Raw genomic sequence first — 18,852 nt, 5'->3', positions numbered from 1 at the left:
TCTGTTTATTTGGACTGCTCTGAAGTTAGACAAGTAAAGATTTTCCATTGAAATTTAGAGGAACTGTTACTATGTTGTGTCTGCTATACTTCTGTCTTGAGACAAGTTTTCAGAAATTTATTCTTAGCCCATATTACTTAGCAGGCTTTTGTCTGAGTGCAGGTTTAGAACACACATAAACCCATGCAGTTAGTTTCTCTATAGTAATGGCTTAGGGTAGTCAAGAGGAAAATTGTGGTGCCTTGGTTTTCTCATACATGGGAATGAAGGTCTTAGAAATACAAAATCAACAGTAAGGGCAGGATGCCGTCTTTCACAAATATCATTTATAGAGGATTACGTGTAGTGTTAAAAGGAACTATGCAGAATAAAATGTTGCTTCTCTTTGGCATAGTTTCTCTTTATAGGGTGATCACCTTACTTGCAAGACAGGTTGAGGTCTTGGCAGGCACTTTGTTCTTTGTTTGAACAGGCATGCAAATTACATAAAGATAAAGCTGTTGCCCAGACATAGACTACTGCACTTGCTTCCTTCTTGTTTTAGTGGGATACACCCTTATCATGCTGCAACCTCTTAAAGTTAAGCACCAGCAGCCCTATTGCCCAGTTCTTTTACCCGTACATGGCCAGAGAGGGAAAAGAAACAATGCAACTCACCAAAGTTAGAAATGTGCAAATATATGAACAATAATCCATGAAATGGTTGTGACTGGTTGTAATTTGTGTGTAAATAATATATTCGGTTTCATATAAAGCTTTTAAAGAGCCATAATTTTTGTATGCCTTTTCTGCAGTTACTCTGTTGTTCTTTCCCATTGCTTTGATACCATACTGGTGATTTACATGAGAGTCATATTGAAGAGTGCTTGTTGGGTTTCCATGTACATCTCAAATATTTTAACTTGGAGGTTGTGCCCTTGTATGGTAGAGGCCTCTTTTGGATGTAAACTTCCATGTTTTTCTTTTTTTCTTTTTTTATATTATTAACTGTTCAGTTATGACAATTACCTGCCTGAGGGCCTTAAATAAAAACCAAACAAATTACTGAAAGGCTTCTTCCCCAGGCTTTCTAATAAGCAGTCATGGCTCTGTTTTTATCTCTCTTTTGACCATATGCGATCTGGAATTGTGTTAAGCAATGCACTCCTGAAGGAGTCTGGGTATGTATTTGCTGAGAAGCCTGGTGATTATTTGTAATTCGTTGAACTCTTCAGACATTACGTTTAAATGGCTTGACCTTATAATAGACAGGATGATTGATCCAGTAGAAATGTGTATCCTTAGTCTAGTTTTTACTGGTCACTTAGTTTACCTGGGCTTTGAACTGTGGTGACTTGGAAAAAAAAACAACGCGGGGGGGCGGGAGGAGGAAGCAAGGCTCCAATTGCTTGCCTGAAAGGTAGGTATATATGAATTAGGAAAAATTAGGAAAAATTAAGCTCTGTGCTATGAGAAGTAGCTGATTACTTCCTTAACAGATCTGAAAGTCTTTTAAAGCTTTTAATGAGACCTCACTAAGGCATTCTGCTTTAAAACAAGCTAAACTTTCTTCCATCTTTTCTTATGCTTTCTTACACTTCTGCTTTACTAACTTGAGTTTTATCCTTTTCCCAAAAAATTGCTTGCACTGAAAAAGGACGTAAGCGTAAAAAGTATAAAAAGCATTTTAAGAGACCCTTTAAAGGTCGTGATCACTCAAAAGGTGGGTAAAAATTATGGTGTTTAACTTTTTTAAAGACTTTTTTCTTTTCTCTTTCTGTTTGGATTAGTTTTTCTTAGGCTTGGATGTACATCCAGTGATACCTTTTGTTTTCCTCCTGTTTGAAAGAGGATGTAAATTGGAGAGAGCTCTTCTGCTGTTTATCTGTTCTCTGGATCCTTGTTTCTCTCTGCTTAGCTAGCTGTGCTTGTTTCTCCAACTTGAGCTATCTCTAGCATTTCCAACAGAAGTGTATGCATTTGGTAGGCTGATTAGTGGCACTTGCTGTGACTGCTGGAAAAACTGCGTGTGGAAAGATCTCTTTGTTTAATTCTTTGTAATATTCTGGTAACACCTATTTAACTATTCCAGTAACACCTATGTAACTATTCCAGTAACACCTATGTAAACATTCCAGTAACACCTATGTAAAGTAAATCTGATGTACAGCAGTACTGATGTACCATCTGATGGTACAGCAGTAGAGTTTTTTCAGCACCTTTTAGCTTCTCTTCTAAATAGCTAACATAGTGTGATGACTGATACTTCAAGCACAATGAAATTAATGTTTTTTTTCCCAAGAGGATCATCATTGTCTATAAGTACCAAACTGTGCAGGTCTTCATTCCTAGTCACATACTAATACTGGGTTGCTTTATCCCATGTGGTTGTATCGTTAAGTATTTGGTCTTGAAGAAGCTGCAGCGTAGGCTTATAATTGGGGTAAGAGCTTTGTGGGGTCCTTACATAAACTTTCTAAGGTATCAGACTTCTGGTGTTGGTAGCTGCACTTGGCTGGAAAAATATTGATGGGTTTCCTGCTTGCAGTTGAAAGTTACAAAGCTTCGATACGCACTTCTACCTTCTCCCCCCCCCCATTATTGTGTTTGCTTCTTTTGCTAGAGAGTGGGAGTTGTGAAATAAAGATAAACAGGAGGAAATGTGAGCTGCATGTAAAAGTGGTGTAATGTTTTGGTTTCTTTTGAGCTTCTGACTACTTTTTTTACTAGATATAGAATCATAGAATCATTAGGTTTGGAAAGGACCTTAAGATCATCTAGTTCCAACCCCCCTGCCACGGCCAGATATCAAATACTCTCTTGACTAAAATAGTATTCTATCAGTGTTCAGTAGTCAAGTCTTTTCATTCTTAAAGGAATCTCCTGAACCTCCCTTAGAGCTTAGGGAAAAAAACAATCCCAATATTTGTAGCAAGATGTTTCTTCAACTTAAGCTGTGTGTAGCATTTCCAACAAAGATGTACAAGCTTGCCAGGCTGATTAGTGGCATTCTCTGGGATAGCCACTTTGGAAGGTGAATATTGAACAAGACAAGGGAGCTGTGAAGATAGAGAACAAACAGCTCATCTAGACATATTTTAGTAAAATGTCAAGATGCTCAGCCTTAGATAATATTTTTAGAGTTATGTCATTAAGTAATGAGGGATTGTAAATATCGTCACTGTCTTGGCATGTGCACGTTTGTTGTGGGTGGAATGCTGAACTTCCCTGAATATTTAACTTCTGCTACCTTCTCTTGTTCAGCATAAGTTCAAGTATCACTACATGGAATAACAAAGTCTGATATGGACCTAGCTTAGATGGTTACAGTATAAGTGCATGGAAGAAATGGAATATTTCAGAGTATAAGAAATGGAGTATTTCTTTTCACTTCTGTTGTTCCAGCTTTTTAACTTTCTTAGAGAATGTTGTTTAAAAGCCTGTAATGGACTGGTCTTTTGTGCAAGTATTACCTTCCCCTGGTTATTCAAGAGTATGTTGTGCTAAAGCACGCTATTTTACTGATTTGCTTGTTGAAACTCACCGTTAATTGCTGAGGGACTCTTGAGAGAACATTTTACCTTGGAAGGAGTGGGGAGAAGTATATTAAACTAGAACTTGCTGTAAGCTAAACTGCTTTGACTGAAACTTAGAGATAAATTTTCTTATGGTTGTGTTGTGTACTCAGAGCTACCATCATGTCTTCAGGATATGGATGTACAGGAAAGGAAAAAAATGAAAATATGTAATCTAAATAAAAATACCTTAAAGTCAAGAATTCACCTTAAAATAAACTTTAAATGTACATGAGTGTAGCTGGTTGGTGTGGTTAAACTCCGGATGCAACAACTGCATCGAAATCTGACTGTTTAAAACTTACTGTTTTAGACAAGCCGAAGGTGGAGAAGAAAGATACTTTCTTAGAAAAGCTTGCAACTCAAGTTATCAAAAATGTGCAAGTCAAAATCACAGGCATTCATGTGAAATACGAAGATGATGTAAGTATCTGGAACACACTCTTTTCATTTTATATTGGGCTCTAGTGCAGGCATGATTGTTTAGTCCATAGAGAGAAACTGTTTTCTGCCATCATGAGAAAGTTGCTGTGGTTTCTTCTGCACCTCTTCAGATAAAGTACTTCAGATATGACTGACAATCAAATATTTTGGATCTTTGAAATATATATTCTCTTTTTTTGCCTTGTCCAGTATTGCCTTGCTCGTTATCTGTAGATAATGGCTGTTCTTCTTATGTTACTGTGTGCAGATGATGTGCAGAATTTTTCAGTGTCCTGGGTAAGGTTTGGAAGACAGATACTGATGGGTTTACAGGTTAGAAAGGAAGTGAATTGTTGGAACCACTTAGCTCATAAATATGAATGGTTATGTGAACCAAACTGGTATTATTCTAGCCTCCTTCGAGCTTCCTTTAGGAAAATGCTGCAGCAGTTTGTGATGAGATAATTCAATGTGAAAGAAAAGCATTAGATAAAGAATATTTCTCAAACCTATTTTGAGACTATTTCCAGAGACACTAGGTTTATAAGGGTGGAAGTCAAAATGATATAGCTGACTGAGATGTGGTACTCTATAGTTCTTAATTCTTTCCTAATGAAGATTTTATAAGCCAAAAGGAAATTGTCAGCTTCAGTTGAAGTCCTAACTCTTGAAACTGCAGCCATATTAGTTTTGGCCCAACTTAGATATTCCAAGAATGCTTCATCTAGAATAATTAAGCAAAGGAAGATTCTCAGAACAGGTCAGGATTTCAGTCAACTTGAATCAAGTGATATATCTCTGTTTGCAGCAGAAGAAATACATAGCTGTTATTTTTCTATTTTTGTAGATCACGGATCCACAGTGTCCAATTTCCTTGGGAATGACATTGAGCGAGCTTAGTTTACTGGTAATGTGTGTGTGCATGCATGGTCTGCTGGTTTGGATTTACTTTGGAGTAGCAGGAAAAAAAAAGTAACATATCAAGATGATGATATAAAGAAAGTATGCATACATCTGGAAGAAAAGATGCCATTAGTATTTGTAAAAGATGCCATTAGTACTTGGAAGTTTGTGCTAGCAGAAGAGATGATGATTGGAGAACATCACCTTCCTGAGACTAGTGATTTGTTCTTATTATCCGTAAAATTCTCTGTAAAATTCAGTATGTTTATTTCATAGGGCAGGGTATTTCCAGGCCTAATAAATATGTTGGAGCAAAAATTACATCATGATGATAAATAATAAGGTATTTTGCCGCGTCTCTTGAGAAATGGGGGAATAAAATTTCAGCTAACCCCTCTTTTCCTTAGATGATAGGGATGCTATGGGTAGGATAAAGAGTTGAAAATCAAAGTAAATGGTCAGATTTTATATTGGATTTTTCACTTAAGTGTGTACAGTCTAGGGAAACCAAAGTAATGCATTCTGTGCCTGAAAGCAGAGAATAAAACCACACATACATTAAATAAGATGCAAAGCATGACTTTTATCACTTTGAACTTTTAGACAACAAATGAGAACTGGACACCTTCTATTCTGAATGAAGCTGCAAAAATAATATACAAGGTAATGTTGTTTGATATTCTTTTCTTTTCCTACACAAGTGCAGCTGGTCTTGGAGAGCAGTAATCTGGGGTTCTACATAACAGTTGGAAAAGTAGTTTGCTTTTTGATTTTTCCTGTTTTTCCTAATTTTGCTGTGTGTTCAAACAGAAGTAGAGCACAAATAACTGGCTTTTTGTAAGGCATAACTTTGAAGTCCATGGTTTAAATAATTTCTCTTAAATGCAAACATTGATCCCCTCATTAAATGTCTTATACAGCAAGTTTGCATGGTAACTGTGATTTCAAATAGGTTGGCAAGTTGCCATTTTCTCCTCTAGTTTGTATGCCTGATGTAATTGGGATTCTTGTTTCTGAGCAGTCTCTCTCTTCTCGCTGCCCCCCCAAATCCAAAGGAGTATACAAAGACCTAAGAAATTATTGGAATGACATAAGAAAGGTTTAATAGTGCATTAAGAACTTGATTTTTAGCAATTCAATTTTCACTTTAAAAATAGTGTTATAAGATTAAATACATCTCACTGCTAATGGTGGATTTGTTGTCTAGTCCGCTTTCATTTGATTTCTGTTTTCACAAATGGAAACCTGATTTCTTAGAATGGGTTGAATACTGAGTGTGGAATCTGTTGCATGTTTTCTTTCCTGCACAGCTTTTGTGCCTGGACAGCCTCAGTGCTTACTGGAACATACACAGCAGAATTTATTATCATGGCTCCCGTGAAGAAATACTGGTAATGTAGAAGAAAATGCACTAAACAGTACTATATTCTGTAGTTGTTGTAGTATCACAACTGCACCATACTTACGATGAAGATGAGGCAGCATAAGGGCAGTGAGGGGTAAATAAGACAGAATGAGAGGTGAGTATCTTAAAATGGGAATTACAGGGAAAGAATAAAATCAGGTTTGTGGGTGGGGGCTTTCTAGGGGCTATGTCTACTTTAAAACAAAAGTTCTGTTCATATTTTCATGTTTCTTCATGGTTTTTTGTTCATGTTCTTTCATTCATGCTTTCGTTTCATTGGTGTGTCATTTGTGAAGTCTTACTTTCCCAGAAAAGAAACTGTGAACTTGGGCAGTATGAATAGGACAATTATATAGACATAAATTGTGGCTGAGAGCACACATTCTGTACAACAGCTGAGGACTTGTGAGTTACAAGAGCACCATTACTGTTAAAAACTTTATTTCAGATGGCTACTTGATTCATTTGGTTAGAGAAGACATTTTTAGGTAATGGGAAATGTGGTCACTCTAGTGAGCTTTTGGGTAGAGCACTACCAAGTATCTTAGGTTCTGAAAGAAAACCTTAGAATGAATTAGAGAGCAAATCATTTGCTTGGGATAGCAGACATCTGATTACTGCTGTTAGTTTGTCTGAATATATTATCTGCATTCTATTTTTGGTGTGAATAAGTGCTCTCTGCCAAAATGCTACATTTTTGACCCTTTATGTTTGTAAAGGTTATATAGGTGTTCTGTGTGTTCTTGTACAACACTGCTTGTTTCCTTTATTCTGTTGTGCTCATTTTTACAGATATCTTTCATTTTTGTTTTATTCCCTGCTTAAAAAATATACATGTAACCTGGTGAGCTTGGTACTAGGGAGGGTTGAATCAAAACTGTGAAGTGTTTAAAATCAGCCAGAATCTTATCTGTTAAGTGGAACTTGAAACTAAAGTCCTTTTATTTTTGTTCTGGTTCCCCTTTTAGGGCACTATTTACTGTCTCAAAATTGGGGCTTTTTATTCACTGTAGAAGATAACTATGAATATGTTGTTTCTTCTTCCTGTCTACAGTCTCTTGGTTTGTTCTTTAAATCTTCAGAGGACTTCCACTTCTGTCTTTTTATTTTAGCAGAAATGCTTACATGTTTTTAGTAGTAGCCAAGCTACTTCAGCTACAGGAGCCTTCAGAGTTACCTGTCTTTGGATGTTTTCTCTATTGCTTTTCAGTCTGAAGTGTAAACACAAACCAATACGCATTTTGAACTGACAGCAGTAAAAATCTTAGTCCTTCAAATGTCTTTCCAGCACTTCAGAAAGATCCTTTGTGAATCAGTCCTTGATGTGCTTGTGTACAGATGGCTTTGTGGGCTTCCCTGGAGTTGTCTGACATGTTAGATCTCAGCACTTCTCATAGACACTTCAATTTACTATTGAATAAGCTGCAAGTGAAGAATGCTGGTGGAGTTTTGTTGAACTTGTTTTATGTGTCAGGAAGTACCACTTCCTTTTCCATCATCTAGCAGGTTTTTAACAAGTTCTTCCTGAAAGAATTGGGGATTTTGCCCTCCAGGACTGTAAAATGCAATTGCCTGTTTCCAAAGCCTGTGGCTTGTCCTGCATGTAAACTTTTCTTTGAGTGCTGAGGCAGAGCATTTCCAGTGTAGCGAGCAGTATTCAGACCATTTATTGACTTGAAGCATCTCACCACTTACAGATTTTTGGTGCTGTATACTAGTATCACTTTGCGTACTGGCACCATCTCCATTGTTTGGTTTGGGGGTTTTTTGCATCTTTTGACTGTTTCATGACAGTTAAATAATTTTTTTCAGTTGTGATTAGTCATCTTTGTGCCCTTGTGCCTAAAAGAGGAAGAGAGGGAGAGCAGGAGTAAGCTCAGAAAACATCTGAGAAGATTTGAAGAAGCACAGGGAAAGAATGGAGTTTGTCATAAGCATAAGATTACTTGCATACATCTTCTTTGCCACTTGTTAAGTCTTTGCTGCTTCAGAACTTTAAAACCAATACAGGAACTGAACAGATGACAACATGTCTCATTTAGTTACAGGAACTGAACAGATGACAACATGTCTCATTTAGTTACGTCTTATAAATACCTGAATACATATGGTAATTTTAAGCAGCATTATCAGGAAATCAGATTTATTGTAGTAGCTAACCGGACTATGTTATAGTAAGAATAAACTGTGGAATCTGTAGCATCTGTTACTTTCATGCAACAGTCTTCATATTTAAATAACATCAGTATATGGCTGGTTTTGAGAGTAGCTGTTTTATATTAATCTCATTGGAATTTAGGTTTCATTAATATAGACCAGCAGACGGGAAATAGGTTGAAATACAGGTGTTTTGAATGAGAAAGTGTACCTTTCTATAAAAGACAAGCCAGATTTTAAATAAGGAAGTGGGGAAAGGATTAGATCAAAGAAATTTGAACTTAGAAAATATTTTTCTTGTAAAAGCAACTCTTAATATTGATAGTCTTTATAAAATGTAATGGGAACAAGCACTTCATCTGCCTTTATGTAATAGATAATATGGCTAAGGCCAGGTTGGACAAAGCCTTGAATGGCATGGTTTAGTGTGAGGTGTCCCTGCCCATGGCAGGCAGGTTGGAACTGGATGATCTTAATCTCCTTTCCAACCCTAACTATTTTATGATTCTATGATTCTATGTTTTCTTAAAAGCAGGCATCCTGTTCTAAGTGATTGTGCCATTGCAATTCTGAAACTAGATAAAATGTTTGGGCATGAATGCAGCATTCCCAATAAACTCTGAAGAGTTATAATTTCAGAGAGCCCTTATTCTGAATTAAGACTCAGGTTTAGCGTGACATTTGTCAGGTCTCTTAGGCTGTTCTGATATTTTCCTAACTACTTTTTGTCAATGTTTTCTCTTGTACCTGCAGCTACCAGAAGGCTCAAGTGGCCTCCTTATGTGTTTAAATGAGGAAGGGCAGAATGTGATTAGATAGTTCTGGTACCTTCAAGGAGCTGAAAAACAAACGTTTGCTCTAGTATGTACATGTGAGCTACTTGCCTAAATGAACACATATTTGTTGTTACTGCAAAATTTAGAAGTTGAATATGGACTGTCTGCTTAATAGAAGAAAGTTAGAGTTCTTTTTAATCAGGTATATTTAAACCCTTGACTCTTAAGTGCTTGTTCTATAAAAGTTTTCACATTTACAGGCAATAGGCCCTTGCAAAATACATGTGAAATTAAGCTGGTCTGCTCGAAGCTTAGAGAACTGTAAATGAGTAATGCTTTTTTAGCAATTGCTAGACAGTTTCACATTCTTTTACAGGATCAGCTGAAAAGAGGAATTCCATGTAGTGGTAACCAGCCTCAAGACTACCAGTATAGTAAGTAAGCTGTGAATATGAGTATAAACTGTTCTGAGCATGTTGTACTAACACATAGTGTACTAACAGCCTGACCTGATCATGCAGCATGCCCAAACTAACTTTATTTTACAAAAGCCTAAGCATAACAGGATGCATTAGAGCTTGTCTGCCTTCTGACTGCTCCTGAGCTATCTTAAGTTCTAGTAAAAGTTGCATCCTGATTCTGTGGGTCTTGGGCATGCACATTATCAGTACAAAGTGGTTGATACATCAGTGGAAATAAGTACTTGAAGATTGCTTCCCTGCTTTATTGTAAGCAGAAAATGAATCTCATTTTTTTTATCTTCAAGTTTTTAGACCAATATCAGCCTCTGCTAGACTGTATATCAACCCCTATGCAGAAGTAGAACTGAAAACTCCAAAGCTTGATTGTAATGTAGAAGTACAGAGAATTGTCATTGAATTCACAAAGCCACAGGTAAGTTGTCTTTGTATCCAGCTTACTTTGTATCTTTGTATCAGAATCTGTGATAAAGTATAGGACTTTTTTTTTTGTTGGAAAGCCACCTTCTTTGAGAATTTTCTGCTTATGTGGAGGTAGAGTGTCTAAACTATTTAGCAACAACTATGGGGAAAAGTGTAGGTTCCTTTTCCCTTTGTGTAACAGTCACTTTATGGTGCTAGATCGTGTTGCTCTGACCCTGTTGTATGTAGACCCTCTGGGGACCACCTGGTCCGTATTCAGCTCTTCCAATACCATTTCTTTCACATAGAGAACAGGGTCAATCTTCTGACTAGCCCTTAGCTTGTAGAACTACACCATTGTAACTGCAGAGATGTCAAGATACAAGCAAGGGTGGAATGAATGGAGTATATTGGCTTTGCTGATAAAGGCTGCTAAAGTATGAAGGTACTTATTTAGATAGCTCCCCAACAGTGTTAGTGATTTCATTTATTTAGTAATAATTTACAGTTAATTTGCGAGATAGCTTTTTAGCCTTTATTGATGTTGGAGTGGAATCTGAGTTCAGAACAGTACCAGTAAATTTACCTAACGCAAAGTCAATTCTGAAACTGGGGAAACTGTGTATTGACAAATAAAGAGAATAGGATTGGTTTGAGAAAGCCTGAGAATTTGCACTCGGCAGCCTAACAGAAATACAAACTGGTTTTGTTATTCAGGGAAGCCAGAAGTTCTGGCAGTGGTGTCCTTTGAGAGCAATGAGTATAACTGGTCCACCTTTGCATACCAATGAAAATGCATAGGCTTGAATTTCTGTGTAGCTTGGGGGCTACTGAAGACCATGATATACATGTGCTTTAAGCACTGCATACAACAAAATCCGAACCTCTGCTAAGAAACTTGTTTTTCTGTGCTCAGTATCTCAGCATGATAGACCTTCTGGAGTCCATAGATTACATGGTTCGCAATGCACCCTACAGAAGATTTAGACCGAATGTATGTCTACATAAAAATGCCAGAGAATGGTAAGCTGTGTATGTTCATGCATTCTTTGAGAGATGATGGAGTCCTCTGCAGTCTCTTCATTCTCCTTTGTGGTTAAATGTAGTTTTAAGATGAGATTCTGTATAGCATTATAACTTTCACAGAGCTTTGCTTAGCCAAAAATGTTCTCTTCCACAAAAGACTTGTGGAAGAAAACATGTTAAAGAACCAAGTGATGAAAATCTGACTTGGAATATGTATGTCAACTGTAATTTTTAAAGTTTGGGGCTGATAGACATTGTCATGGATTTTTTTTTTCCCCTAAGTCTTAACTGATGCTGGTTATTGAAGTCCCTGAGTGTTCTTAATGTTGTTACAGCCAAATTTGTAAACATGCAGAAGTCAAAAGAGAATGCAGATTTATAGTGCTTCATGAGTTCAGTATAGGCACTCAGTCCGCTGTTCAAAAGTGATGCTGAAATCATTAAACCATTTGTCTTCCTCAAATGACAAGTGATAAAGTGTTGGCATATTAAAAAGCTGTCTGCCGTGTTTCAAGTTGTAATGCACAGTGAAATGGTAAGTTACTTACAAGTGTGGAATTGTTGTAGGTGGAAATACGCAGGCAACAGTGTTCTTGAAGTTCACATCAGAAGACATACTAGAATGTGGTCATGGAGTAACATAAAACAGCATAGGCAGCTTCTGAAGAGTTACAAAAATATGTACAAGAACAAGCTGACACAGAGTAAACTGTCAGAAGAAACACAGAGGCAAATTCAGGTATGTGTTTTTTTTCCCATTGGTGTCACTTCAGCAGCTACTAGGAGAAAACTAACTGTTACTGCTGAAACCAGGCCATTTGAAGAAATATGTTGTGGTCCCTCTATAAAATAATTATTTAAATATGCACGACAGTAATCAAGGTTGGTGGTTTTACAACAGCAAGAATTCTGAGCAATTACCATTTTAATCTGAAGCTGAGTGTAGCTTATTGTGGAAAGAATGAAAACACTGATAAAATATCATTTAAATGCTCTTTGTGGATTAATGAATACAAACACATTTAATGAAGTGCACGATTAAACTGTTTTAAAAAAAGGTAGATTAGACTGCCTAACATCAGGTTTCATCTTCTAGTGAACTGCTGGGAGGGGACTATACTCTTGAAAGAAAGGAGCAGGTCTAGAAAGAAACGAGTGTAAATACAAAGGAGCTACTAGAGAATTTGTAATGGTGAGCCTTTCTTAAATGTGTTTGAGGCAAATGATTTCATCATTTTTACAGGACTTAGAAAGGAAGCTTGATGTTTTCAATATAATCTTAGGAAGACAACAAGCACAAGTTGAGGTAAGAAATAATTTTTGGTTAATAATACTATAACACTTCAAATAGGATGGTTTTGTCATGAAAAAATTTGTGCTGATGAGTATGATAAGATGGAGAGGGGGGAAGGCAAGTTTCCTGTCCTTTCAGGAGTAGAAATAATATGTCAAACTGAAAACCAGTTCTAAAAACCTACCAGCGCGTGTGCACAGTGTTACTGCTACGTACTTTGTAGTGTCAGGTAATTGTCGAAGAGTGATGATTTAAGGATTATCTTCTTTCTTTAACTTCTGTTATTTCAGTACTGGTTCTACAGCTGTTCAAGATCAAGCGTTTAGAGCTGTTCCCATACTACCTACACCTTCAGATACCCTTTCCAGGGGGCAGCCAATCTAATTAAAAGACAACTCTGTGAGAACTCTTAAAGGGCAGATCAAATCTCTAGCTGCATTCTATTTTGGAAATAATTTGTGGCACTTAACAGGGGGTTGCATGTTATAACATCATGAAAAGTGTTCTATCTGCAGTTGAGGTTAAAACCATGTAGCATACTGAAGGCAAGCTCAAAATAGCCAGCTTGTGAGAAGCATGCTACTGGTAGCTATTTTCCTAACATGAAAATTAACCTCTGTAGTCGCATCATATAATTACCGTTCACACCAGTGTAGCCTCTGTATTTGTCTACACATCTGGAAGGTATGTGAAATGAAAAAATAATAATGATTTTTATTTTTATGATGTTTTTGGTCATACCTTGATTTTTAAAATGCAAAGCAAATGCCTGCCTACTAATTAGAAGTTCTAAACACATGCAGTGGTACAGGATCAGTCTTCAGGTTTGTTACTACAAGATTTTACTTAATTGCTTCTTAAATGCTGTCTTTTCATGTGGTTACTGCCTTTTTTTGTAGTCTAAGTGCCAGTGAAATTTGTAGGAAAAAAGGCCATCCAAAGTTAAAGTAACACGTTTGTTTCCACACATGTATGCATGCACATGCCTCCATCCCTGATCTTCATCTCTTACAGGGTGATGATGCTGTCCATCAGTTAAATGGCTGTTCAATGTGTGTGAATACATGCATTATTTAAAGCAAAACAAAATATAGAGTACTTAATTATCTAACCTAATATCTGGTTTGTAGACAATAAGATCAGGACAAAAACTGCTGAAGAAGAAAACCACTGAAGCAGAAAAAAAAGGTGGAGGATGGTTTAGTGGTTTCTGGAGTAAAAAAGAATCTAGGAAAAAGGAAGATGAAGAATCACCTGTTCCTGAAAGTAGGTGTAGACTATAATGCATTCTATAGAGATATGAAGTTTTTATATATACATATATATATAGAAAGAAGAAAGTTATAGTATGTCTTGGTTCCTACTGTGCAGAAGGAGAGAGTATGGCAATGCAATATTGATCCATTTTATAGTTTTACTTACTGTTAATGAATATTGAGCTGGCAAATAAGACATACTTCTGAAACAGCCATTCGCTTTTCAGAACCTCGGTAAGGAGAAGAGTATGGCTGTAGTGTCACAGGCAATGGCTGGAATACTGTATTCTGCTGATTTGCTGTCTGGACAAGAGATTTGTTCTAATAGTACTCCTCAAAGCTATTTTCATCACTAGGAGTTATGGGTACCTCTTGTAATCTAAATTATGTTGATGTCTGTGCTATGTATGTAATGCCATATACAAAGACTTCTGTGTAAATTCTTTCACAACATGGATCTTAGTGCAATGTGAAGAATCAAAGAAATGTGTCAGCAGTAGAAAACAAATGGAAAGAAAAATCCGTATCATTATGCATTAAAGGGCAAATTTTTGGGTCTTTTTTCCTTTGTTTTAGCTATTGATGAACTAATGACACCAGAAGAGAAAGCAAAGCTTTTCACTGCCATTGGATATAGTGACAGCTCCTATCACCTTTCCTTACCAAAGCAGGTAAGCAACTTCTTATAGGAATGGTTTAACACCCCTCCCCACTGCCCCCCCCCCCCCCCCCCAAACTAAAAAACTAACCCCATGCTTCATATGCTTCCAAACTAAAAAAATGAAAACATAAACACCTTCTACTGCATGTTAGCCTTAAGATAAGCAGTAGAATGTGTGTCAGTGCAAGTCACATCTGGTGAATGCACAAAGAAGATAAAAAACAGTTATTCAGAAAACACAAAGAATAGCAAACATTTTCTTTGTGGTGTTCTGCCTGGTGCACAACCCTGATCTAGAGTGCTTTAGAAGTAACAAACTGAATGAGATATCTTTTTGCAACTTGGAAGGAAATAAGAAAAGATATCTGTAAGTGAAATAAAGGTTCCATATTATCTTTTTCATTGTATCTTTTTCTTGCTACATGTTGTGGTGAAAACTAAATTAGTCTGTATTTTGATTTTGATAATTGAATAGTCACTGCTCATATGAAGGTGAACACCAGCATGTGATTAGCTTGTATTTGACCCAATGTTTGTACTTTAAGGGTTGCTTTTTTTTAGAAGGATCATGTTATGCTTCTCTCTAAATTTTTTTCCTAATGAGAAGTATGAGGAGATTTCAATAGTACTTTTTTCTACTACACAAAGGAAAGCATAGAATGAAAAAAGCATATTTGAGACATATAGTTTTTTGGCTTGTTAAGCAAAGGGATAAAAGATAAAGCTTTACAAGTATAGTGTTCTTAAGAGGGCTTATAGGACGACTAAGAAAATGTGAAATGGTAAGGTTTCTCTCAGTAGACTTATTTTCTGTGGGCACTATTACACATCTTAAATCTTAACACAACTGGTGGTTCTGCTTCAAGTTGGTCACCACTTACAGAAGCGCTTTATACATTAAGACTATTTCCTTCAAGGAGGGTGTTTTCTCCCCACAGGCCTCCCTACCCCCCAGCCCAACCCTCCAACTTTCCAGTCTTACATATTTTTGTGAAATTTAATTGTTGAGGGCTTACGTGTGCCTTAAACAGGGAAGTTCAGAATTGTTTGTGTGGCAACAAGGAGGCCTATGTGCTATCATATATTCCTGTCACTTAGAAAAGAGCAGAGCAGCAGCAGCATCTCTTGCTAGCAAAGAAGAGAGACACCCTGAACAGTGCTCAGTACTGATGCCTTTCTTTTTAAATTCTATTTCACACTTGCCTTGCATTCCTGTGTAGGAAAAACTTCAGTTTTTAATTTGGGTAAATTAAGTGTAAAAGTGCCTTCATCTCTCTGAGTACCCTGAAGAAAGATGCAGGCTTCAAAGGCAGATAGGAAGGTACTAATTGGCAGTTACAAAATGCTACATGTGTCAGGAAGCCAAAATCCTTTCTTGAAGAGGTCAAGATACGATATTCAGGAGCAAGAACAGCAAAGACGTATATGCAGTGTCTTCTCAAGTGTAGTTATTTGATGGGATTATGATGACTTTGTTGATCTTGCAAACTCTTCACTGAGTGTAGTTTAGCTGTGCTTGCTTTGGTGGTTTAGAAAAGAAATTTCCCTGAATCCTGAAGAGATACAGACTAGATCTGATCTGCATTTGTTGAAATACTCTGTTTTATGTTAAAGAAATGATTGGTAAGGTTTGAAAGAAAGTAAAGACTCTATACTTCGTTTCCTACATAAAGATCCGTTTCTTAGCATTGTCAACTGGAATAGCTTTAAATACTACATTTTGTTAGATTTGTTGAAATTAGAAGTTCAGCAAGTTGTTCATATCAGGATGTCTAATGTCAGTTTTCTCTGTCCTCACTAGTATGTTGCCCATGTTGTGACACTGAAGCTGCTAAGCACTTCTCTTACAATTAAAGAAGACAAGAATGTGGCAGAAACTCTGAAAGTCCAGATAATTGATCTGAGTACCAAAATATCACAGCGCCCAGGAGCACAAGCCATTAAGTAATTGGATTGAAATTTTCTTTCTTGCAGAAACATCTCCTTCCTCCACTCCTGACTTCTAAAATCTTTTCTTGGGTAGTGCTTTTTGTTCTGTATTGATTTTTTTAAATTTATGGCTATTTAGCAATTGCACTCTGAAAAGTTACAGTCACATAATTTGGTGAGTAACATAGAATGGAATGAAGAAAGGAATACTACTTGTTAGACTTCATAAACAATAATAAGCTGTTTCTTGAATCCTGATGTTGAAGTGCTGCATATTACTTTTGGGAACTGATACCTATGCAGTGTGAAATGGTCTGGCTAATGAACTCCAGCCAAGCTACTGAATGCGTTGCTTACTTCCTGCTGAAGTGAAAAGCTATGTCTTTGTGTTGTGAGTAGGAGATAAACCAGCATGTAGGAGTCTTCCTGTTTTCTGAGAGCAGGCACACCAGAAATATTGAACACAAATTACTGGATTATTCAGTCAATGATCAAGATTTTTCAGTGTCTGGAAAATGAGCTTGTGCAGTTTTCCTGCTTTTATTTACAGTTCCTTCATCTTCTGGCTTTTTGCATAAAAAGCTCAGCTGCTGACTCTTGAAATATTCTTGCCTTCTGTTTATTTATCCAATTTCTGAACTGTGTGATTAGTCCTGTGAAGCTGCTCATGTTTGGCTTTATCAAAGGTTTTCTCATCTTGCTCGTCTTTCCTAGATGGAACTGTTCTGTATTCTCATAAAGTATATTTAACTATTCATCTTCTGTAGGGTTGAAGCAAAGCTGGAAAACTGGTATGTTACAGGCCTGAGACAAGAAAACATTGTACCATCTCTTGTGGCTTCCATAGGGGATAGCAAGTCTTCTTTGCTTAAGATAGAGTTTGATGTTAACCCTGAAGATAGTACTGCTGACCAGAGGCTTACTATTGAATCACAAGCTGTGGAAATAAAATATGATGCAGTGAGTAGTAACCAAGACTCTTACCTCTTTTAATCATTTTCATTTCTCTGCTGTTATTCTTACTCTGTTACAATCTGGTTTTGAACGTTGACCATGTGACATCTGTGTATATTGATAATTCTTCTCTTTATTTTTTTCCCTCTTTTTGTTGAAAGAAAACAATAAATGCAATGGTAGAATTCTTTCAGACAAGTAAGGGAATGGATCTTGAAAGATTAACATCAGCCACATTAATGAAACTGGAAGAAATAAAGGAGAGAACTGCTACAGGTAAGATAATAACAAACCTCACCTGAGGTGAATGCTTGAATGTCTTAAAATGTTTCAATTAGAGTGTTAGTGGATGTTCTTGAGTTTAGTGAGAAATCAGTAGACTTACAGGAATAAGTCTTCTCAAGATGTGTTATCTTTCAGATAGATAGCATCCCTTTATATGTTGACTGACACAAATGCTTCACTTGAGAAGAGCATTTCAATTTTAATGTGCTTTCCTTTTTATTTAAGGATTAGTTCATATTATTGAAATGCGGAAAGTCCTTGAATTGAAGATTAATCTGAAACCTTCCTACCTTGTGGTTCCACAGACGGGTTTCTACTATGAAAAATCAGATTTGCTGATTTTGGACTTTGGTACATTTCAGGTATCTAAATGACATCTCTTCAAAGTTTACAGGAAGTATATAGTATTTTCTCTTAACATAGCTGTCACCTGAAGCTATCTTGTTCTCAGAAGGCAAAGATGATAAACTGTGTGAATGTGGTTTTAACTTACTATATATTTCTTACCAAATAAATTTGGGTCAGCAATTCGATCAGTGTTCAGAGTATTGATCAAATGCTTGTCTTTGACATACTTGTACTAGTAAATCTCCTCAGGAAACATTTTCATTTCATAATCATGATTGTAATAGCTTATCATTGAATATCTTCTAATTATTCAGCTAAACACATGAGCATTTGTTTTCTTTATTGTAAAATGCAAGCCTTATATAAAGAAAAGAGAACAGATTTTTTCCCTTGGAGTTTGAAAGTTGAAAAATGTCAATAATTTAGCTTGATTTTAGGTGACTGATTAAATATTTCTTTTAGTTGTACTCCAGCAGTAAGCTTGTGAACAGAAAAAAGTACTTTTGCGTAACTTGAATTAAGTTGATTGATAAAGTAACAAAAAAGAATCTTATTCTTGATAAGTGAAGTGTGAGATGAACCAAGATATTGCTTCTCCAAGTATCTGTCATGAACTCCTATGAATCACCCTTTTCATCTTCACTAGAATTAATAGCATATTTTTAGACTTAACATTACCTTGTCTTTTGTGTGTTTAGCTAAACAGCATAAATCAAGGCAGTAGCCAAGCTTCTACCTTTTCATCTTTAGAGGAGATTATGGACAAAGCTTATGACAAGTTTGATGTGGAAATCAAAAATGTGCAACTTCTTTTTGGAAGAACAGGTAACAAATAACGTTGCTGTTTAGTGAAGAGGTGGGGTAAGCCAAGCTGCTTGTAATAAGTATGTTTTTTAAAGAAAAGGGCAAACCAGAGCTAGTACTTAACTAAAAGATAGATTGTAATACACATGCCTGGCGTTCAGCTGTGAAAGATCATTGATTTATCTTCAGACAGCAG

The 18,852-nt window shown here is 36.5% G+C and overlaps 1 protein-coding gene across 4 annotated transcripts in view; it reads left to right on the top strand.

The window, feature by feature from the left end:
• Positions 1–18,852, top strand: part of VPS13C (vacuolar protein sorting 13 homolog C) — a 90,958-nt gene that overhangs the window by 10,353 nt on the left and 61,753 nt on the right. For 3 of the 4 annotated variants that reach the window (XR_009742245.1, XM_061447168.1, XM_061447170.1), the window contains exons 7-23: positions 1,637–1,702; positions 3,868–3,977; positions 4,825–4,884; positions 5,484–5,543; positions 6,191–6,271; positions 9,595–9,652; positions 9,985–10,112; positions 11,016–11,122; positions 11,693–11,864; positions 12,369–12,431; positions 13,550–13,685; positions 14,252–14,346; positions 16,138–16,280; positions 17,033–17,225; positions 17,381–17,495; positions 17,730–17,866; positions 18,551–18,677. Coding sequence is in view for 3 of the 4 variants with exons in the window: in XM_061447168.1 (XP_061303152.1) it covers positions 1,637–1,702; positions 3,868–3,977; positions 4,825–4,884; positions 5,484–5,543; positions 6,191–6,271; positions 9,595–9,652; positions 9,985–10,112; positions 11,016–11,122; positions 11,693–11,864; positions 12,369–12,431; positions 13,550–13,685; positions 14,252–14,346; positions 16,138–16,280; positions 17,033–17,225; positions 17,381–17,495; positions 17,730–17,866; positions 18,551–18,677 (1,851 nt within the window). In the remaining variant the exon portion in view is untranslated. The remainder of the gene's footprint in view (positions 1–1,636; positions 1,703–3,867; positions 3,978–4,824; positions 4,885–5,483; positions 5,544–6,190; positions 6,272–9,594; positions 9,653–9,984; positions 10,113–11,015; positions 11,123–11,692; positions 11,865–12,368; positions 12,432–13,549; positions 13,686–14,251; positions 14,347–16,137; positions 16,281–17,032; positions 17,226–17,380; positions 17,496–17,729; positions 17,867–18,550; positions 18,678–18,852) is intronic. The other variant, XM_061447169.1, reaches the window with a different exon arrangement.

The sequence above is a fragment of the Pezoporus flaviventris genome, unplaced genomic scaffold (genome assembly GCF_033815535.1).
Source record: "Pezoporus flaviventris isolate CSIRO_AGI_PZ_B2104156 unplaced genomic scaffold, CSIRO_AGI_Pfla_v1 ptg000006l, whole genome shotgun sequence".
NCBI classification, from domain to species: domain Eukaryota; kingdom Metazoa; phylum Chordata; class Aves; order Psittaciformes; family Psittacidae; genus Pezoporus; species Pezoporus flaviventris.
Note: the sequence above shows the minus strand (reverse complement) of the source record. Positions and strands in the feature narration are given on the sequence as shown.